The 19,437-nt window shown below is 36.2% G+C and overlaps 1 protein-coding gene and 1 long non-coding RNA gene across 3 annotated transcripts in view; one reads left to right on the top strand and one right to left on the bottom strand.

Moving 5' to 3' along the window:
* Positions 1–19,437, top strand: part of SUZ12 (SUZ12 polycomb repressive complex 2 subunit) — a 47,113-nt gene that overhangs the window by 664 nt on the left and 27,012 nt on the right. Inside the window, exons 2-5 of one of the 2 annotated variants that reach the window (XM_047080770.1) lie at positions 2,218–2,264; positions 2,352–2,416; positions 6,655–6,723; positions 17,699–17,748. In XM_047080770.1, the coding sequence (XP_046936726.1) occupies positions 2,218–2,264; positions 2,352–2,416; positions 6,655–6,723; positions 17,699–17,748 (231 nt within the window). The remainder of the gene's footprint in view (positions 1–2,217; positions 2,265–2,351; positions 2,417–6,654; positions 6,724–17,698; positions 17,749–19,437) is intronic. The other variant, XM_047080771.1, reaches the window with a different exon arrangement.
* Positions 186–12,614, bottom strand: LOC124513058 (uncharacterized). Its single transcript, XR_006962291.1, has 2 exons — positions 12,481–12,614; positions 186–574 (listed from the first exon to the last, which is right to left on the bottom strand). It is a non-coding gene; the product is annotated as an uncharacterized LOC124513058 (long non-coding RNA).

Here is a 19,437-nt window from a genome sequence, read left to right on the forward strand (position 1 = left end):
CGGCCAAGGGGCCCGAAGTCTAGGGCCTTCGGGGGAGGTGGAATAGGGGGTGCCGGTGAGGTTCTTGACTCCCCGAAGATTTACACAAGAGGTTGGGCAGTGTGGCCCCACGTTAAGAGCAGGTTTCTTTTACATGAGGAGGTTACAGTTGGACGGAGGATGCAGTCAGATCCCAAGACTAGTTCTTGCTTTCTTTCATGTCTTTTTTACTCTGGAAGTACAAGGGGTTTGTAGGTTGTAGGTTTTGAGGAGCAAAATGAAGCCTGTGAAGGGATGAGTTGCAGTGAAATCGACCAAATTGTCATTTGTCTGAAATGCTTTCGCACTAACTTGGTGCTGCATGTTAACATGGCACCTTTTGATGCTTTTAACCTTTCAAATCTATCCACCCATTTCATGGGTACATAAACTGAGTCAGGTAGTGTTTTAAGCATCGCATCTTGCGGCGACCTCGGAATGCTGCCGGTCGTACTTGTCTTAATTCCGTAACATTTTCTTATGTCAATTTCTGCTTTTATGGTCTTGTTGAAAGGGCAAGAGCTATGACATGATTTGGGAAGGCAGGCAAGGTTATCTGGAAATAAAACAATAGAATTTATTAAAAACATCATGATTGTAAATAATCTCAATTGTCCTTTAGTGAGTATTACACTCTTTTTCTTTTTTGCTTTTGTGTACATTTTACAATTCGGACGATCGCTAATAGCTAAATAAGAGAAACTTGAATAAACTCGGCTTTACCGCGGAATGTCTTTATTTACAATTTTACCGTGGCATATGTTAAGGCCATGGTATCAGCTGTGCTTGAAAAGACGTATTACATTGTTTAATACCCTTCTTTCATTCTCTCTGATTAGTGCCTCATGAAATTCTAATTGGAATTTAATACAAGGAATTTCAGTTTTTATTGAAACGAATATTGAACCTGCTTGAGGGAGATTCACATTTCTTTTGCTTAATCTGCTTTGAAAATTCTGGAGACGCTTTAAATTGGAAAAATGATAGAGCATTGAAGGGCAGTGATGACAATAAACATACATGTTTGTACTCCTTCTAAAATATCATCTCTCTTTTTCGTTTATTTGCCTCTAAAATTAAACTACCTGAAGATTAAGTGGACATTTAAACACTTCCTTCTAAATGTTAAGAGAAGACAAATCTGCCAAGAAAGTTTTAGCTGTTTTGCTTTCTGATGAGTCTACGTTGGGAGGAGCAAACTGTCATTAAGGGCTAGATTTTGTCACACAACAGCTTGATTCTTCTGTAACGTTGATCTTAATTTCAGAGAGGTTGGAATGCTTTGATGTATTTACTGATATAGTCAGTCATCTTTAGTTTGTTTTGATACTCCTTTATTAAAGGAAGTGTGAAACTAATAGATCATTAATGTAACTGGTATTATTTGTATACAGGTTCTTTTTATCTATAAAGGCAAACTGATTTTAACTAAATAGCATTAAAAAGTCTAGGAATCTCAATTAATTAAATATGTTTTGAGGTGGTATTTACATATTGGGATAATATTTACATTGAACAAAATGGATACAAACTTGAAGTATAGCTAAATATTCATTGGAAATTTCAGCTACAATTTGAGTCATTTTTTTTCATTATTGACAGACTTTCTATCTGTATTAGGACATCTAGGAAACAGTTGTATTCTGTTTTGGTTTACTACAAATTTTCTAAAAGACCAGTTAAAAAATGAAAATTTCATTTTGCTATTTGTTATCAATAAGTTCTTTTGTTGAATCCCAGCTACTTCATTTCAGCTACTTTTAAAAAGTAGCTACCTTAGAAATGCAAGGCTTAAGCACAAGATTGTAGAGAACCTTAAATTTAAAATAAATGTAGAGGGGTACCTGGGTGGCTCAGGCGGTTAAACATCCAAGTCATCATCTCAAGGTTGGTGAGATCTGCGTGGGGCCCTTCATAAACAGCACAGAGTCTGCTTGGAATTCTCTCTCTGCCCCTCCCCCCTCACTCTCTCAAAATAAACATTAAAATAAAATAAAATAAGTGTAGGTGAGTTTTGTGAATATATGCCATAGATTGAATGTCTTTTGGTTTTATTGTGCATACAAATTTTCTTAATGTCAAGATATTTAGTACATGATTTTCGTACAGGTGATTGATTGGTTTACATTGGTTACAACACTGGCTAGATTGGTTATTTTCTTGAGAACTTAAATAATCCTTTTGTTTCCTGTTACCTAGAACCAACACAGATCTATAGATTTCTTCGAACTCGAAATCTTATAGCTGTAAGTAATCAATACAATTAATGAATATTATTTTTTACTAAAAATTTCACCTATTTAATTTTAATATTTTTAAAACTTTTTTTATAGCCAATATTTTTGCACAGGACTCTTACTTACATGTCTCATCGAAACTCCAGAACAAACATAAAAAGGTACATTTTATGAATTTTATTCCGAGTTCATTAAATGATGTTAAAGTTTTGTATTAAAGTACTATTTCTAATTAAAGATTAAATATGAAAACTGAGGTAAAAGAGTGATTGAATTGATTGCCAAGTGATTTTTAATAAGTACATTTTTATAAATCCCAGTTTATTACCAAAGTTTTTCTAATAGAAATGATTTAGTAGTGAAGTATATGAAGTAGTTTTACTGATTCATATTTTTCCTTTGTGCTAAGAGTTTCTTTCAAGTTTGACAGAAGTTGAGGATTTAAATATTAAAGGGCTCAGGGGAACTATCTTCGATACATAAAATTAAGTTAATTTTTAAGTATTTCTTATATGTTCTAACAAAGAATTTGCTTCCATAATGATAGGTTCAGAAAGTCTCATTTTATACCTTTGATGGTGGTCTTTGTAAAAGAGGAAATATTTTTGAAGTCACTACATTGAATGTCCTTAAAAAACAAGAAGTCTTAATTATCTAGTCTTCAGGTAGAGTCTGGAGGTGGTGATCAGAGCTTATTTTTGTTTATAACATGTGATATTTAACTATATGTAATTATGGAATGCTAGTTTCTTATCCTGTGTGCAAGATTATTGAGCACATCAAGTGAACAGTTTTAAGTTTAAAGGAGAGATCTTGTATTAAGCATTTGGTAGTTAGTTGTTAGTCTTGACTCACTAAAACCATTAAGTTATCCCAATAGACTTTGAAACCAAACTCCTTTGGAGGCTCATACTGGTTACTAAGTAAGCATCATGTTTCAATAGCAAGACTTGGTTTATCTTTGTAGATATACCTGTGTGTATTTTGAAGGATGGAAATGTTAAAACTATTTGTCTTCTGGTAATCTTTTCTGAACAGAGAGCGTGGGAGCGATTATGCACTTGTGCGCATTACATTTAATAGGTGAAGCTTGCCAAGAGCCTAAATAACTAGGAAGAAGGTGATGGATTAGGCAACAGAATTAAATTTGTCAGCTTTTTGCCTGTCTATGCAATTATTTGATCTATGACAGAGTTCAGCAGACTTTTTCTATGAAGGACCAGTTAGTAAATGTTTTAGGCTTTGTGGTCCGTGAGGCAGAATTGAGGTTATTAAGTAGAATGTAGGTGGGTACTTACACAAAAAGAGAGGTAACAAATGGCTGCAAATTTTTATTGATGAGATTTAAAATATAATAACTCAGTACAATGTTTTGTAATATGGGCCTACTAGTGAGAAATGTGAGATTCTTTTCTTTTTGTGGCTTGGGAGGAGATAACATTCTCCTTAATTGGGGTTTAGAATTCTCTATCAAATCAGTCGCAAATATTTATCCATAAAAATCATTCTTAGCTCGTGGGCTGTGCATAGACAGATAGTAAGTTGGATTTGGCCTATGGTCCATAGTGTGCTGACTGCTGATTTAGTCTATAAAACTAGGAGAATTTGATTAAGCAGTTAACTTTTACTCTGGTATTTTTAATATGGACAATTAATTGAGTTATCATTTAGGTTGCTGCCTGATTTTAATTTTAAAGTGATTAAGTTTTTTAGGGACACCTGGCTGACTCAGTAGAGCATGTAACTCCTGATCTTGTTGGGGGGGGGTATAAGTTTGAGCCCCACGTTGGGTGTAGAGATTACTAAAAAATAAAATCTTTTAAAGATTTTTTTTCAAAATAAGTGAGTTAATCCATAAATAAATACAAAATATGTTTAAAATCTAACCCCATTTTCTTGTCATATTTGTTAATGGACTATTTGTCTCATCGTGGGATACGTTTCTGTTGTCAGCTAATAGGTGGAGACAGTTTTAAAAGTTTGGTAGTAGAAACTACTTTTCTTAATTTGTTGTACTTTAGGCAACAAATTGTCTTTTGGGGGGGTTCTGCAGCAGTTTACCAGCCAAGAAACATATAAATCCCAGTTTATTTTCATGCAAAAATGCATTAGGAATCACTTAATGCTTTTGTTATATACCTGGCCTGTGAGAGATGTTAAAACTAAGTTTTAACAAATTATATGACCTACATGTTCAAATGAGAGCTGTTCTTTTCAGAGTAATTGGTGACTTTGGAGGGTGGTGAATTTAGCCTAGTGATTGTGGTCTTTGTTAAACATGTTTTAGGGACTCCTTTTACAAAATTGCTTTTAATACTATCCTTTTGTTCAAAATGTTTTTGGAATTCCCTTTTTACTATTGTAACAGCATAATATCCCTTGTTGGAATAAATATATCACTCCCTTTGAAGTCCTACACTCAGTTGTAATATTAATTCTGGTATGTTTGTCAAACTCACCTTGTACTTTAGTCTCCTTTCATAGAGGTATTCAAATGCTTTAGACTAACACAACACTGATACAGGGGAAATACTCGTGAGGAGACAGGCATCTTTTATTAAATTCATTTTACTAGATTTCACATAAGTTGTTTCTGAATCCTCCCAAGACAATTTCCTGGAATTTCTTGAATTTTAAAAATATTCTCCTTTTTGATGATCTTTTGATAACTATTTCCCTTGTTAAATCTGAGCTACTGTTGCAGTACCTTTCTAAAGAACAGAAGTAGAAATACTTGGTGCTTGGAGTGGGGCTGCTTTTGTATGGTTGCTTATGTGGTTTGTTTTTTTTCCTAAGGAAGGCTGGATTGCCTTTATGATCTTACTTATTTCAAATGGTTGTTAATATTCAACTTTCCTATGCACTTGTCCTATGCACATGTCCATAATGTTGGAAGAGATGAACCTTGTGACTTCTAGTCTTAACTTTTCTTCCTACAGACAGGATTTCTTCTTAATCATTACATAAAGATAAACATATTCTTAAAAGTTTCCAGTAACTTTACAACCTTCCTCAGTAGTACGTTTCAGCATTTATACTGAAAAGTTCTTTTGTAAGTAGCCTAAAATAATCCTACATTTTTCTTCTTTCTTCTCTCTTATCTGTGGAGATTGAAAATGTATTGCCATCCTTCCTAAAATACTTCTTAACTGTGCTCATTGGATGAAACTTTAATATTGAAGTTTTCAGTAACTCTAAAGGTAAAGAGAGAAGCTTTTTTTAAAAAAAGATCTTTTGTTAATGGAGGCTATTCACCTGAATTATAGATTGCATCAATTCTCTTCCTGTTGGTGTTTTATTGTAATATATTTACATTAACATTTCTCTACTGATAATTTTACATTATAGTAATTGAGTATGATAGCTATTTTTGAGGAATGAGCACATTAATAATTTCTAATATCTGAATTCAAGCTTTACAAAGTAATTTATTTAGAATACACTAAGCTTTTCATGTTTTAAACTTGAAGAAAATATATGAGTATAAAGAGAAGTATTCATTTCCAGTTAACATATGGGTCTAGATTTTTAGCCTCTGTCTTAGGACAGGTACAATAATAGACCACCTTAAAAACTAAGGTGAAGCTTGTTCTAGAGTCCATTCATTCTCACTTTGCTTGGGAGTGCCTGGGGGTTATTCTTAATCTGAGTTTCTGTTTTGTGGAAAAAATACCTTTTTCTCTTAAACTTGTAGAGTTAAAAGCTAATAATTTTATTATGATTTGATGGGTGTATCCCCTAAACTTCAAAATTTTTTCATGATGGTTGACACCCATCTCTTTAATATGACATATCATTTAACTTGAGCCACTGCTAATAATCTTTAAAACCGTTTTATTAACTCCAGATATATTTTATGTGATAGTGCTAGCATATACTTGTCAAGTTACTTAATAGAAATATGAATATTTCACAGTATACATGATTTGCATTTGTTTGGTTCAGTCCAGCAGATGCTTGAATAACTTCAAAATATAAGGTACCGTGCCAAGCACTATGTGACTTTCCTTGAAGAAAAGCAATCTCTACCCTTCAGGAGCTTATAGTCTAGGAGGAGAAATAAAATATTTATGCAAGTTCACATTTAGGAGACTAAATGTCAAAATAAATATAAACCAAGTGTTGTAGGTGAGGGGAAATCACTCTGGTTTGGGAATAATTACAAAAGGTTTCATGGAAAAGTTAGCATTTGAGATGGGACTTGAAGGCTCGACTGCTGTAATATAACATACACTGTCTCAATATAGTATTCATTGTTACGGCTAACCATCCACAATTTATCTTATTAAAAATAATCAAAATCAGATTTCCAACTTGCCTATTATAGTGACAATAAAGTGTAATCTGTTTTTTTTTCCCCAGTGGAGAAGTGATTATTTTGTTTATCTGTCTCTTCCAGGAAAACATTTAAAGTTGATGATATGTTATCAAAAGTAGAGAAAATGAAAGGAGAGCAAGAATCTCATAGGTAAGATAACCTATCAGTTTACATTAAGTGACATACTTGAGGAAAGAGGAGAAATTATAGTGATCATTTCTCTAGTGATCACCCCAGTATTGTAAGGAGTTAGAAGGAACCTTAGGGGTCAGTTGGTCTAAACTCATGCACAAATCAGGAATTACTAATTCTATAGCATTCGTGACAGAGAACCCTTAAGCCTCATCTTGAATACTTCCAACATTGGGGACTTGCTGTTTTCTAAGGCAGTTGTATTCATTATTGTTTATCTCTGTTACCAGCTTCTTGCATTTTTACTCCAAGTTTCTATAACTTCTGCAGTTGGTATTAGTCCTGCCACCTTATGTAAGGAGGGATAGAAACTCATATTTATGGTGTACTTACTACATACCAGATGCTCTGCCAGGTGCTACACATCACATTTCTTGTCAGTAATTGTCTTCAAATCTGAGAGAGGCTCTCTTTCTATCTTGACCTTCCCCATATTTACATCTTTCAGTCAGAATATTCCTAACTTTATTTTATACTTGAAATATGTTAATCACATTACAGTTTCAGAAACTTGACCCTTAGGATAGAATCTATTGTATGTTTTCAAGTGTAATACCCAGAACTAATCCCTAAATGTTCTGACTAGCCTAATATCTGCCTAAGCTAGATAGTGTGCTTCCATTTACTCTTGATATGTCAAACTAAAGAAATTTGAGTATTATTCTAAAGAGACACAGGAACTTGGGTCGTTTTTATTTATTGACTACTTTCAGGGAGAATACAGAACTAAAAATACTAGATTTTTAAAAAATGAAGCTGGTAAAATTGCCACAGTAGATTTTTTTCTCTTGAAAAAATTTTAAGTCATATTGATGTAGATAGCATGTACACTGACTTAATGATGCTTCATTTATGATTTCTCATCTGTAGTAACTGGTGTAAAATGTCATTTTTGTAGTTGCTTATGTTTTAAGTTTGGCTTTTGAATTAGGTTCTTTTGTTACTTGAATTGTAAAATCACATTTTTTATTTTATATCTTGCATTTTTGTAGGACTGAACTGTAATTTATATTTCCATATCTAGGCAGTCTTGACTTGTGAATAAGCTGTGATAGTCTATTCTAGAAGCTGAGATCCCAACTCTTTACCTAATCTCTTACTGCCCAAGGAGTGCCTTACAACATAGGACTGAGAATATTCTCAGTACATCTACACTTTTTTGCTTGAATTTCTATTCCAGATCCTTGTCTGGTCACCTACCGTAGACAGAGCTCTTGGGATCCTCAGGGTCTTTTTAATTTAAAGTATAAGCTGTAGAGTCAAACCCTGATCTCTGAGCTTCCTGCTTCTTCTGAACATTTTAATAGTTTGCTCTCCAGGTCTTTCAGGGTTTATGTGAGAAAGAATAATAAACCAAAAAGAAAACTTGACCCTTTTCTTCATCTTCCCCATCAAGGTTCCATGTTTATCACTGCTAAACCCTACTACTATCTCATTGTGATACTGGCTTTGATAAATACTACAGAGCTTCCCTTAGAATGTGTGTTGTGAGGGAGATCAGTAATACTGGTCAGTTCTCTCTGAATAATCACCCAATAATTTTGTTCCTTTTGACGCAGTGAGTTCAGTAGCTAGGGCAGTACTGTAACAGGGGTATATTTAACTCACAGAAACATCAGAGCTTGCAAGAATTTCTGTGATTCTGATAAAAACAACTTTTTTAGTCTTTAGTATCCAACTAGGACTAGTGAATTAGCCATCTGAACCCCCCAAGATCCCTCTCCCTCCTCCCCCTCGTCGTCTTTCTCTTTTTAAAAAACTTTTTTTTTATGTTTGTTTATTTTTGAGAGGGAGACAGAGTATGAGTGGGGGAGGGACAGAGACAGAGGGAGACACAATACAAAGCAGACTCCAGCCTCTGGGCTGTCAGCATAGAGCCTAACGCGGGGCTCAAACTCACAAACCATGAGATCATGACCTGAGCTAACGTCAGACGTTTAACCAACTCAGCCACCCAGGTGCCCCTCTTTCTCTCTCTTTTTTAGTTACAGACCTATGTATGTTGGAGCTGACTATGCTTAATACCCAGGAAGGCACTTTAGGCCCTGGAGGTGTTGAGTTACTGTGCTAAGTGCTTCAGCACCCCCCACCCCAGTCTTTATGAATGTCTCAGTGTCACTCACAGAGTCACTAAAATGAACTGGGAGATTGCTTCATTTTAAGTTTATTACCCTAAGGCTCTATATTATTAAATTATTTGAATGTGTTTCTCATCTAAAATTAGGCATAATCCTGGGGTGCCTGGGTGGCTCAGTGGGTTAAGCGTCCGACTCTTGGTTTCAGCTCAGGTCATGATCTCATGGTGTGTGAGTTTGGGCCCTGCATCAGGGTGTCCAAACTTTAAAAAAAATACAATAAAATTAGGCATAATCCTATTGTTCCACTGAACGTAACACATAGGATTGTAAGAAGTTCCTTACACAGCAAAATATGTAATGCCAGCACTGTAAAACTTTGTAAAATTTGGTCAAATTCTCCTACAATACGAATCTTTGTTCTTCCTTGACATTAATTAGTAGAAGTTAAAATCTTAAGTCATACATAAAAACATATCTCTCTTCCATCTATATTTTTTATTCTGTACCATCTCAGACAGATCTTATTCAGTCTCGTTGGACCCTGGATTTGTTCAGTAGTGGTAGTCTGGGAGTCTTTCATTGGAACTCATGTTCTTTCAGCATTTCCCAAGTTACATTTCTACTCCTAAATCCCATGTATTTCATTCTCCAAAGTTCCAGAGGAATATCATGATACGAAAAATATTGTAGTCCCACAGCCCAAAAGTTAGAACAATCAGCTGCCTGACCTATTTATGACATTTGTAATAACTCATAAACCAAACCAAATTCCCAGCATTATCTGTGCAAAATGAAGCTAGTGTTCAAGGATCTTTTATTATTTTGTATTCTAGATCTACAGTTGTCTTACCTAGTTACAGATATTGGCAAAACTTACTAGGGGAAGCAGCTGATAGAAGAAAGAAAAACATGGACACTTTATGGTTTTTCCTTCTTTAACATGCCAGTCAATTCATGGCAATAGACCAGAATTGACATTTATAACCCTAAAACTCAGTAATAAGCCCTACCATCTATGAAGATTGTTTCTTTTCTTGAAGAATGACTTCTGAAAACTCCATACCAAGTAGCAAATTTTAGAAATTCATAGTGGTTGCACCTACAGTCTCAAGTTTTTCCTGCTCTTTCTCCTTGCCTTTTTTTTAGTGTGATAGGGTATATTTAAAGTATGTCTTTTTAGAATGTCTGAAATAATTCCTTATATCCTGTCATCTTCAGCTCTAATTTTGACATTCCAGTATATTATGAGTTTTAATTTATTTTGGGTTTTGACCAAGCATTGTGACTTATTGGAGTAAGTCTCTAGTCTTTCTTTAGTTTTATATCCTGGCACGATTCCAGGAGCCTTTTGTGCTGTTAGTACTACCAGTTTCGGAATTCTGTAGTCATAACTCCTCTGACTTCTAAGTGTATATCCACTGGCTAAATGGTAGCATGAAAAGATTTCCAAATTTGAGTTGCTTCCAAAAGTGTTTCCTGGGGCCAGATGAGAAGCAAAATGTCTTTTCTCTCTTTCCCTTAATCATTATCCCTTCCTGGTCCACTGTTAGTTTTTTAAGAAATCCCCTTAAAAGATACCAGAACTAGGGGCGCCTGGGTGGCTCAGTCAGTTAAGCATCCAGCTCTTGATTTCAGCTCAGGTCATGATCTCATGGTCATGAGATCAAACCATGCTGGGTGTGGAGCCTGCTTAAGATTCTTCTTCTCCCTCTCCCCCTCCCCTGCTTGCACACCATGCTCGCTCTTTCAAAAAAAAAAAAAAAAAAAAAAAAACCAAAACGATTCCAGAACTTGAGCTTTTACTAGGGATATTTTCTTTTTTTTTTTTATTTTTTTATTTTTTAAATTTTTCTTTTTTCAACGTTTTTATTTATTTTTGGGACAGAGAGAGACAGAGCATGAACGGGGGAGGGGCAGAGAGAGAGGGAGATACAGAATCGGAAACAGGCTCCAGGCTCCGAGCCATCAGCCCAGAGCCTGACGCGGGGCTCGAACTCACGGACCGCGAGATCGTGACCTGGCTGAAGTCGGACGCTTAACCGACTGCGCCACCCAGGCGCCCCAACTAGGGATATTTTCAAGCCAGTGTTTTTGTAGATCAATAACATAAATTGCCTTTCATCGCTTTTTATTGTTGTTGTTACAACCTAAGCTTTTGAGTTAGTAATCTTCCTTTTTTGAGCATCTTTTGTATAATGAAGTTTGTATCTATTTTTGTCTGAGATTGTAGTTTTTTGGTGTATCAGGTCCAAAATTCTATACTAGTCCTAGGGGATAGGATGATGAGCAAAACAGATGAAGGCCCTGCCGTTATGGAGAAAAAAGGCATAATTATAATTACAATTAAAAAAATAATTGCTAGGAAAGAAAAAGATAGGGAAACTGGATGGAGCAGGAGAACCAGTTCTTGTTTGAGATGTTGGATTTGGGAATAGTGATGATCAGGGAGGCCTTCCTTTAAAAAATGAGCTGAGATATAAGAAAGGTGAATATAGGAATAAAATGGGGAGAGAGGGTGAAGAGATGGGTGATCCTAAATAAAGAAAATATTATATATATGTCATTTGAGGCCAGAGTAGCTAACTAGAAAGAATAAGGAGCGTGGTATTAGATAAAGCTAGAGCATATGGCCAAGGCCAGATAATGCAGAGGCTTGAAGGCTATTTGAGGATGTTGGTCTTTATCCCAAGAAACCCATAAATTACTTTAAATAGATGTATTGAATTAATGTCATTTCCCCACCCTTCTCCTTTTTAGCTTAGCTGCATTTTTAAACCTTCAGCCTGCTTCTTTAACTCAGTTGTACATCTTTTTCACCATTAATAAGATCTTAGGTGTTTCTCCCCTTTCTGTTTTCTTTAAACAATCTTGTATTGACTATAAATTTTGAAGTTGTTTTCAAATCAGCATGTTTTCATGTTCAAGTTTTAGTTGTTCCTCTTTCAGAACATAAGCCATAGATTTCTTTTTACTTATCTATTCCTAAAGGTGTCTTATCGGTTGCTACTGAGCATATCTGATTCTTAAAATCTAAGTGTTTAAGAACAATTTTAAGGTGTTTCTCCTTTTATAATCTTTGGGTTTACAATAATTCCTTTATGTTTTGTCTACTGTACTTCTGAAAGGAGATTTATTTATTTGTAATGGATTCCCTCACCTCATTCAACTTTATCTTCTCATTACAAAGTGTTCCCATCTGTATCTAAACCTAAGAAGATACGCTAGATTCCAGAATAATGGGCTTGATGTAGTCATCAATTCCTCAATTTTATACATCATAGCATTAAATATATAAGAAATTATACGTTAAATACGTTAAGTGTATACTTCTAACAGAAATAGCTTATCCTGTTTTGAGGTAATATAGCTATAACTCTAGAGTTGAAGCCTTACGTCTACCACTGTCAGATTAATGTGTACAAATTAGAGGCACTAATCTTGGTCTCTTTCCACCATAAAAACTTTGGTCCTTCAGTGAGATCTGGCTATTGGTTTTTTTGAGAGGGCACATTCTTAAAATTTGAGTTTTCTACATGAACGTCATCTCAAAATGTTAATCCCTTATGAATTTAAATTTATTTAACCTCATTCTGTAGACAGCTTTAGAATTGTTAGATGTTTATGCTTGGAATCTTACCTCAGAATTTCAAATTCCTGATATAGTTTGTTGTTGCCCCATAGCTTGCTTCCTCAGAAGATACAGATAGGGAGGGTGCCTGGGTGGCTCAGTTGGTTGAGCATCCGACTTCAGGTTAGGTCATGATCTTGTGGTCCATGAGTTCGAGCCCTGCTTGGGGCTCTGTGCTGACAGCTCAGAGCCTGCTTCAGATTCTGTGTCTCTGTCTCTCTCTGCCCCTTCTCTGCTTGCTCTCGCTCTCTCTCAAAAATAAATGTTAAGGAAAAAAAAAAAAAAAAAAAAAACAGCTAGGGAACACATCACAAAGATGAACCGGTGTCTTGTCTTGATTAAGTTAGGATCATGTGCAGCCTGGAACCAAATAGGCCTGACCAGTCCTACATGTTTCTTTGCTTTCCATTCTTAACTATTAAGATGTGGATATAGTAGCCACAAGAGAGGGAAGAGGGTAGGGGCGCTTGCGTGGCTCAGTCGGTTAAGGGTCTGACTCTTGCTTTCGGCTAAGGTCATGATCTCATGATTAGGGAGTTCGAGCCCCACATTGGGCTCTGCTGACAGCATGGAACCTGCTTGGGATTCTCTCTCTCCCCTTCTCTTTGCCCATCACCCTCTCATGTGTGCGCTCTCAAAATAAATAAACATGAAAAAAATTTAAAAAGGGGGAATAGAGTATCAGGAAGGGAAAGAAAATTGCCCTTTTTCCTTGAATGAAGCCAGCTATGGAAGAGGGCAACTAGGCCTCATTGTTACATTTTATTCCAGGTATATATTAGAGTTTTTACTTTTAGAAGAGGGAGGTACAGGGGAAATTATGCATAGCAAATCACATTCCCAAAGTTATTTTTTAAGTTGGTTAATTGAAACTTGGTGTTCTTTTTCTTTTTTTTAACGTTTGTTTATTTAAAATGTCTATATTTTATTTTTGAGGCGGGGGGGGGGTAGCGAGAGAGAGGGAGAGAGAATCCTAAGCAGGCTCAGTGCTGTTATCGCAAAGCCTAACACATGGTTCAAACCCACAAACTGTTGAGATGATGACCTGAGCCGAAATCAGGAGTCAGGTGCTTAACAGACTGAGCCACCCAGGCACCCCTGGAATTCTTTTTCTTAAAGAAACAATGTTATGGGACACCTGGGTGGCTCAGTCAGTTACCACCAGGCGACTTCAGCTCAGGTCATGATCTCACAGTCTGTGGGTTCAAGCTCTGGGTCAGGCTCTGTGCTGGCAGTTCGGAGCTTGGAGCCTGCTTCTGATTCTGTGTCTCCCTCTCTCTCTGCCCCTCCCCTGCTTGCTCTCTGTCTCTCTCTCTCTCTCAAAAGTAATAAACATTAAAAAAAATTTTTTTTAAGAAACAATGTTAGGCTGATAGCTGAATGTGTGCTTCGTATCTTATTTAACTCACAGTGTACCGTTTGTTATTTTTTATGTTTCGTTAAAAATTTTTGATATTTATTTTTGAGAGAGAGCAAGTGGGGGAGGGGCAGAAAGAGGGAGACATAGAATCCAAATCTGTGAATATAGAGTCCAATGCAGGGTTTGAGCCTATGAACCGCGATATCATCTGAGCCACAGTCGGATGCTGAACTGACTGAGCCACCCAGGTGCCCCTAGGGTGTACCATTTATTTAAAAACAAATTTTTTTTTTTTTTTAGCATTTATTTATTTTTTGAGAGACAGAGAGAGACAGGGCATGAGTGGGAGAGGGGCAGAGAGACAGGGTCACAGATTCTGAGGCAGGCTCCAGGCTTTGAGCTGTCAGCACAGAGCCCGATGTGGAGTTTGAACTCCCTGAGCCGCAAGATCATGGCCTTAGGTAAAGTCGGATCCTTAACTGACTGAGCCACCCAGGCGCCCCCCTAACAATGTACCATTTAAAACTGTCTCAATCTGTCTGTGGTAAGGGACCTTTTTGTTTGTCTTTAATTTTCAGTCTTTCATAGATAGATACCTTTGTAAATACACTTACGGATCACAAGCTTAGATGTTATGGCAATGTTAGATTTCTGTAAAAGTTTTTAAGTTTCCTCTGTTTCTTGTTGTGGAATGGAAACAAGTTTCCCCTGTGACCTCAGTTTGCAGAACACATTTTGAATAACACAAATTTAAAATATTTTCTGGGGTAGATCAATGTCAGATGTTTCTGGCATTTCAGAATTGGAATTTAGAATCACATATTCATAAAACAATGTAAATAATACTATAAGCAGAGCACTGAAGTATAATGGGTCATGATCCCTGGCCTTAAAAATCTGTTACTCTAGGGGCACCTGAGTGGCTCAGTTGGTAGAGCATGCGACTCCTGATCACGGGGTTGTGAGTTCAAGCCTCATGTTTGGCATCGAGTTTTAGTTTTAAAAAAAACCCTATTACTCTAGGAGGACATCGCTATTCTTAATGAAAAGCATTGCTAGGTGGTAGGGACACTGATGTAATAAAAAGATTGTGTGTGAAACAACAATGACAAAAAAGTGGGAAATAAAAGTACTTGGGATTAAGCTCTGATCATTAAGCTCTGGGATGGTTGGGTGTGGGACCATTGTAGAAGAGGATGAGTACTTTGATGGATACTTTATTATTTTATACAAGCCTCACAGTTTTGAGAGAGCTCATTTCCTCATTTTACAGATATTAGGTCACAGCTCATAACTGAGCCAGAATTTAAACTTGGATTTTTCTCTGTTTTACCATTGTATCTAATTTTCCTCTGTAGGGCTTTAGTGGAGATAAAAAGAAATGGGAGCCATATCCTAGACAGCAATTAGACAAAAGATTTGGCAGTTGGGGCTCATTGGAAAATTTGGAGAAAGGAATGATACATACAGAATGGTGTTTTAAGAGAATTAACCTGGCCTTGAGATGTAGGTTTAACTCAAACAACGAAGAATAGGATAGATGGGTTGTAATGGATTATCTTCTAACATGTGGAAATTACAGAATAATCCTCTTTGTCTTTCAGTTATGCTTTGGAGTTTCGGTAATTCTGCTTTGTAAGGTGACATTTATGAAACTGTTTTTTTTTATAGGAAAGTGCTTGTTTTCTTCTAGTAAAATGACATGTAGATTTTGTAGATGGCAGATACACTTTTTTTTTTTTTAATTTTTTTTTTTTTTCAACGTTTATTTATTTTTGGGACAGAGAGAGACAGAGCATGAACGGGGGAGGGGCAGAGAGAGAGGGAGACACAGAATCGGAAACAGGCTCCAGGCTCTGAGCCATCAGCCCAGAGCCTGACGCGGGGCTCGAACTCACAGACCGCGAGATCGTGACCTGGCTGAAGTCGGACGCTTAACTGACTGCGTCACCCAGGCGCCCCACAGATACACTTTTTAAAATCAGCTTTGGATATAACTACCATTCAATAAAATACACCCACCTTAAGAGTATAGAGTTTTGACAAATGTACACACTTGCATAACCATAACCACAACCAGGATAGAACATTTCTATCATCTTGAAAAATCCCTTTGGGCCTCTTTCAAGTTTGTCTCCTTAATGTACTTTTTGGGTGGGGATGTGAGTTATATGTAGTTAGATTCGGTCTTTTTGGTGTATAGTTCTGAGTGTTGACAACTGCATGCAGTCAGGTAGCAACCACCACAATCATGATAAAGATTCCTAAAAATTCCCTCATGACCCTTTTATAGTCAGCCCTCTTCCTCCCCACCCCTTCTTTTAAAATCTGATGCATGTCAGAAAGTGAGTAATATACATTATTTACCTGTTTTCAAGGATCCTGTTCTATCCCATTTATATTTTGTTGATGCTTAAGTTATAGTTGTTATTGTTAGTTTTCCCCTTATATTTATGCTTTCTAACTCTGCTTGGACCCTTACATTTCTACTCTTTCATAATCATTTTGTCCTCTATTGGTATCCTAGCATACTTAGTACTGTTCTAGAAATGCCTTTTGAGACCACTCACCCTGTAGTTTTTTTAGCATACAGTTTCATGGCTTACCTCAGTAAGAAGATAGAGACATTCTCACATTTTCTGTTGAAGGATCACTCTCCTTTTACTTCTCTAAGAAAGAGAGGAATCCTGGGCACAGTTACACAGCTAATCTCTTTATAGTATGACCTCATTTTTAATCATTACTTGCTCCTTAAAACTCTTTTGCCTCAATGTCTTTACATAACTCTTCCCTGATTATAAGAATGACTAGATTGTCACCATCATTAAAAAAAAAAAAACACATACAACCATACCCTTTATTGATCCTTATTGTCTTTTACACTAGTAAATTTTTTGATTAAGGAATCAATATTCCTTCCCTTCCCCAGTATCTGTTCTCTATAATGTGGTATCTGTCAGTATCACACTACAAAAACCGTATTCTAGAAAGTTATGAATGGCTCCTGGTCAACTAATAGATTGCTCTCTCTTTCAGTTTAAAGGTACTACAAAAGCCTATGGATGTTTCTGTTTATTCTGTCTCATCTTCATAGTTTTTCCACGTCAGTTGATGATTCTCAAAACAAAAGGATCAGTATAGTTTATGTTTCCTTTTCCATTGCTTCTAAAACAAACAGTGAAAATGACATGTTGAAACAATAAATTACAAATCTATAACAGATCTGTAATTGTATATTTCACCCCTAATGGAAGAAGAAAATGATGGTTCTGCATCATTTGTTAGGAGATTGAATTTCCCCAGCTTGAAAATATTCAAGCATTTTTGTATGGACTCAGCTACCCTTATCAAAATTTTCTTTTTAAGGCCTGGGAAGGGAAATGTGTTCACATTTTATAGGTAGATGGTACTAAATTACAGTAAAGTATTTGCTGATCTGTTTCTTTTCTGCCTTATTCCTTTCGTATTTTTTTTTTAATTTATTTTTTAATTTACATCCAAATTAGCATATAGTGCAACAATGATTTCAGGAGTAGATTCCTTAATGTCTCCTACTCAATTAGCTCCTTGCCCCTCCAGCAACCCTCTGTTTGTTCTCTGTATTTAAGAGTCTCTTATGTTTTGTCCCCCTCCCTGTTTTTGTATTAATTTTGCTTCCTTTGGTATTTTTGTGTGGTGTATTTTTATGTTTTGTTTTTCATAGGCTTGTGTGAAGTTGTGGGCTTGCATAGAATTAAGAGTAAGAAGGTCAAATATTATTTGTAGATTACCTGAAGTAACTAATTTGATTTCAATCTTAATTTTTAAAGTTTAGGCTATTTTTATTATAGAATGTTAAAGTGATAAATTTTTTTTTTGTTTTTTTAGCTTGTCAGCTCATCTACAGCTTACATTTACTGGTTTCTTCCACAAAAATGGTATGTACTTGAAAGTAAATGTATTGGCATTCTAACATCAAAACACCTTTGTGAATGTAAAAAATTATTTTGCGTGTATATATAAATTTCTAAAATTAGGGGTGCCTGAGTGGGTCAGTCAGTTAAGCATCCGACTTGAGCTCAGGTCATGATCGTACAGTTCATGGTTTCGAGCCCTGCGTTGAGCTCTGTGCTGACAGCTTGGAGCCTCGAGCCTGCTCCGGATTCTGTGTCTCCCTCTCTTTCTGCCCCACCCCCTTCTCTCTCTCCAAAAATAAATAAACACTAAAAAATATTTATAAAATTATATTTAATGGAAAAGATGTCGATTCTGATAATTCAGTTTCTCTTTAGTTGATTTTTCCAACAATTCAGTTACTGCTTTATGTGGTCAATGATGGGATGTGGAAGATATAACTTGTCACTCTTTAAACTTTTAAAGTAGTGGTTCTTAAATTTTAGTGTTTGTAGAAATATTTTGACAGTTTGTTTAAAATATGTATACCTGGACCTACAAAGACTCAGATCTAGTAGGATATAGCTTTGGTATACCAACGTTTGGTAAAACTTAAGAGTCTGCATTTTAATAAAGCACCAGGGTAATTCAGAAGTTGGTTGTCTCAGGAATAAATTTTATGAAACTGGCTTAAGAGCTTTTTTAGGTGGACCTTATACATAAGATCTTGTTCATAGCCTGGTTTCCTTATTGCTTTCCTGCTATTGATTTAAGTTTTAAGTAGATTTTGAAATTGTTAAAATTATTTAATGTTGTGTGTGATCATTCTTGAAGGTCAGTGTTAGCTGCATCTGGCTTATGTAGAAATAGATGGAATTCCACCTCTTCACTCTAAATGGTACTTTTTAGGGCACTAACTATTGCTATAAAAAAAGGCTATATAATATTGTCTTACCCATCTCAGAGCCATCATCTTTCCAGAGATCATAACTAGAAAATGGGAAAATCTTTTCATATAATTAAGTTTCTTAGATTTTGTTATTTCTTACTTCCAATGTATTTTGAACTTTAACTGTCTTAGAATCTGGAATAGGTGAAGCGTCTCCTGAGTAGAACCCTTTCTGCATAAACATTTTTAGTTGATATTATTGCATCCTCAATTTTATTTTTTTTTATTTGTCCTTGAGAAAGAGAGTGCGCATGAGCAGGGGAGGTGCAGAGAGAGAGAGCGTGACAGAGGATCCGAAGTGGGCTGAGCACTGACAGCAGACAGCCCCATGTGGGGCTTGAACTCATGAATTGTGAGATCATGACCTGAACTGAAGTCAGACGCTCAACCAACTGAGCCACCCAGGCACCCCGCATTATAATTTTTAAAAAATACAGTAATAAAACAACAGAAGCAACCACTGCTACCAGTGGAATATATCAATATGTTAGGTGTTTTACAAAGAGAAGTATATTGTCTTTTTTTTTTTTTTTTAATTTTTTTTTTCAACGTTTTTATTTATTTTTGGGACAGAGAGAGACAGAGCATGAACGGGGGAGGGGCAGAGAGAGAGGGAGACACAGAATCGGAAACAGGCTCCAGGCTCCGAGCCATCAGCCCAGAGCCTGACGCGGGGCTCGAACTCCCGGACCGCGAGATCGTGACCTGGCTGAAGTCGGACGCTTAACCGACTGCGCCACCCAGGCGCCCCGAGAAGTATATTGTCTTAAATGTCACTTCATTA

Source organism: Lynx rufus, unplaced genomic scaffold (assembly GCF_022079265.1).
Source record: "Lynx rufus isolate CCGP_SWC_20201006 ecotype Redwood Valley unplaced genomic scaffold, mLynRuf1.p SCAF_18, whole genome shotgun sequence".
Classification (NCBI taxonomy): Eukaryota; Metazoa; Chordata; class Mammalia; order Carnivora; family Felidae; genus Lynx; species Lynx rufus.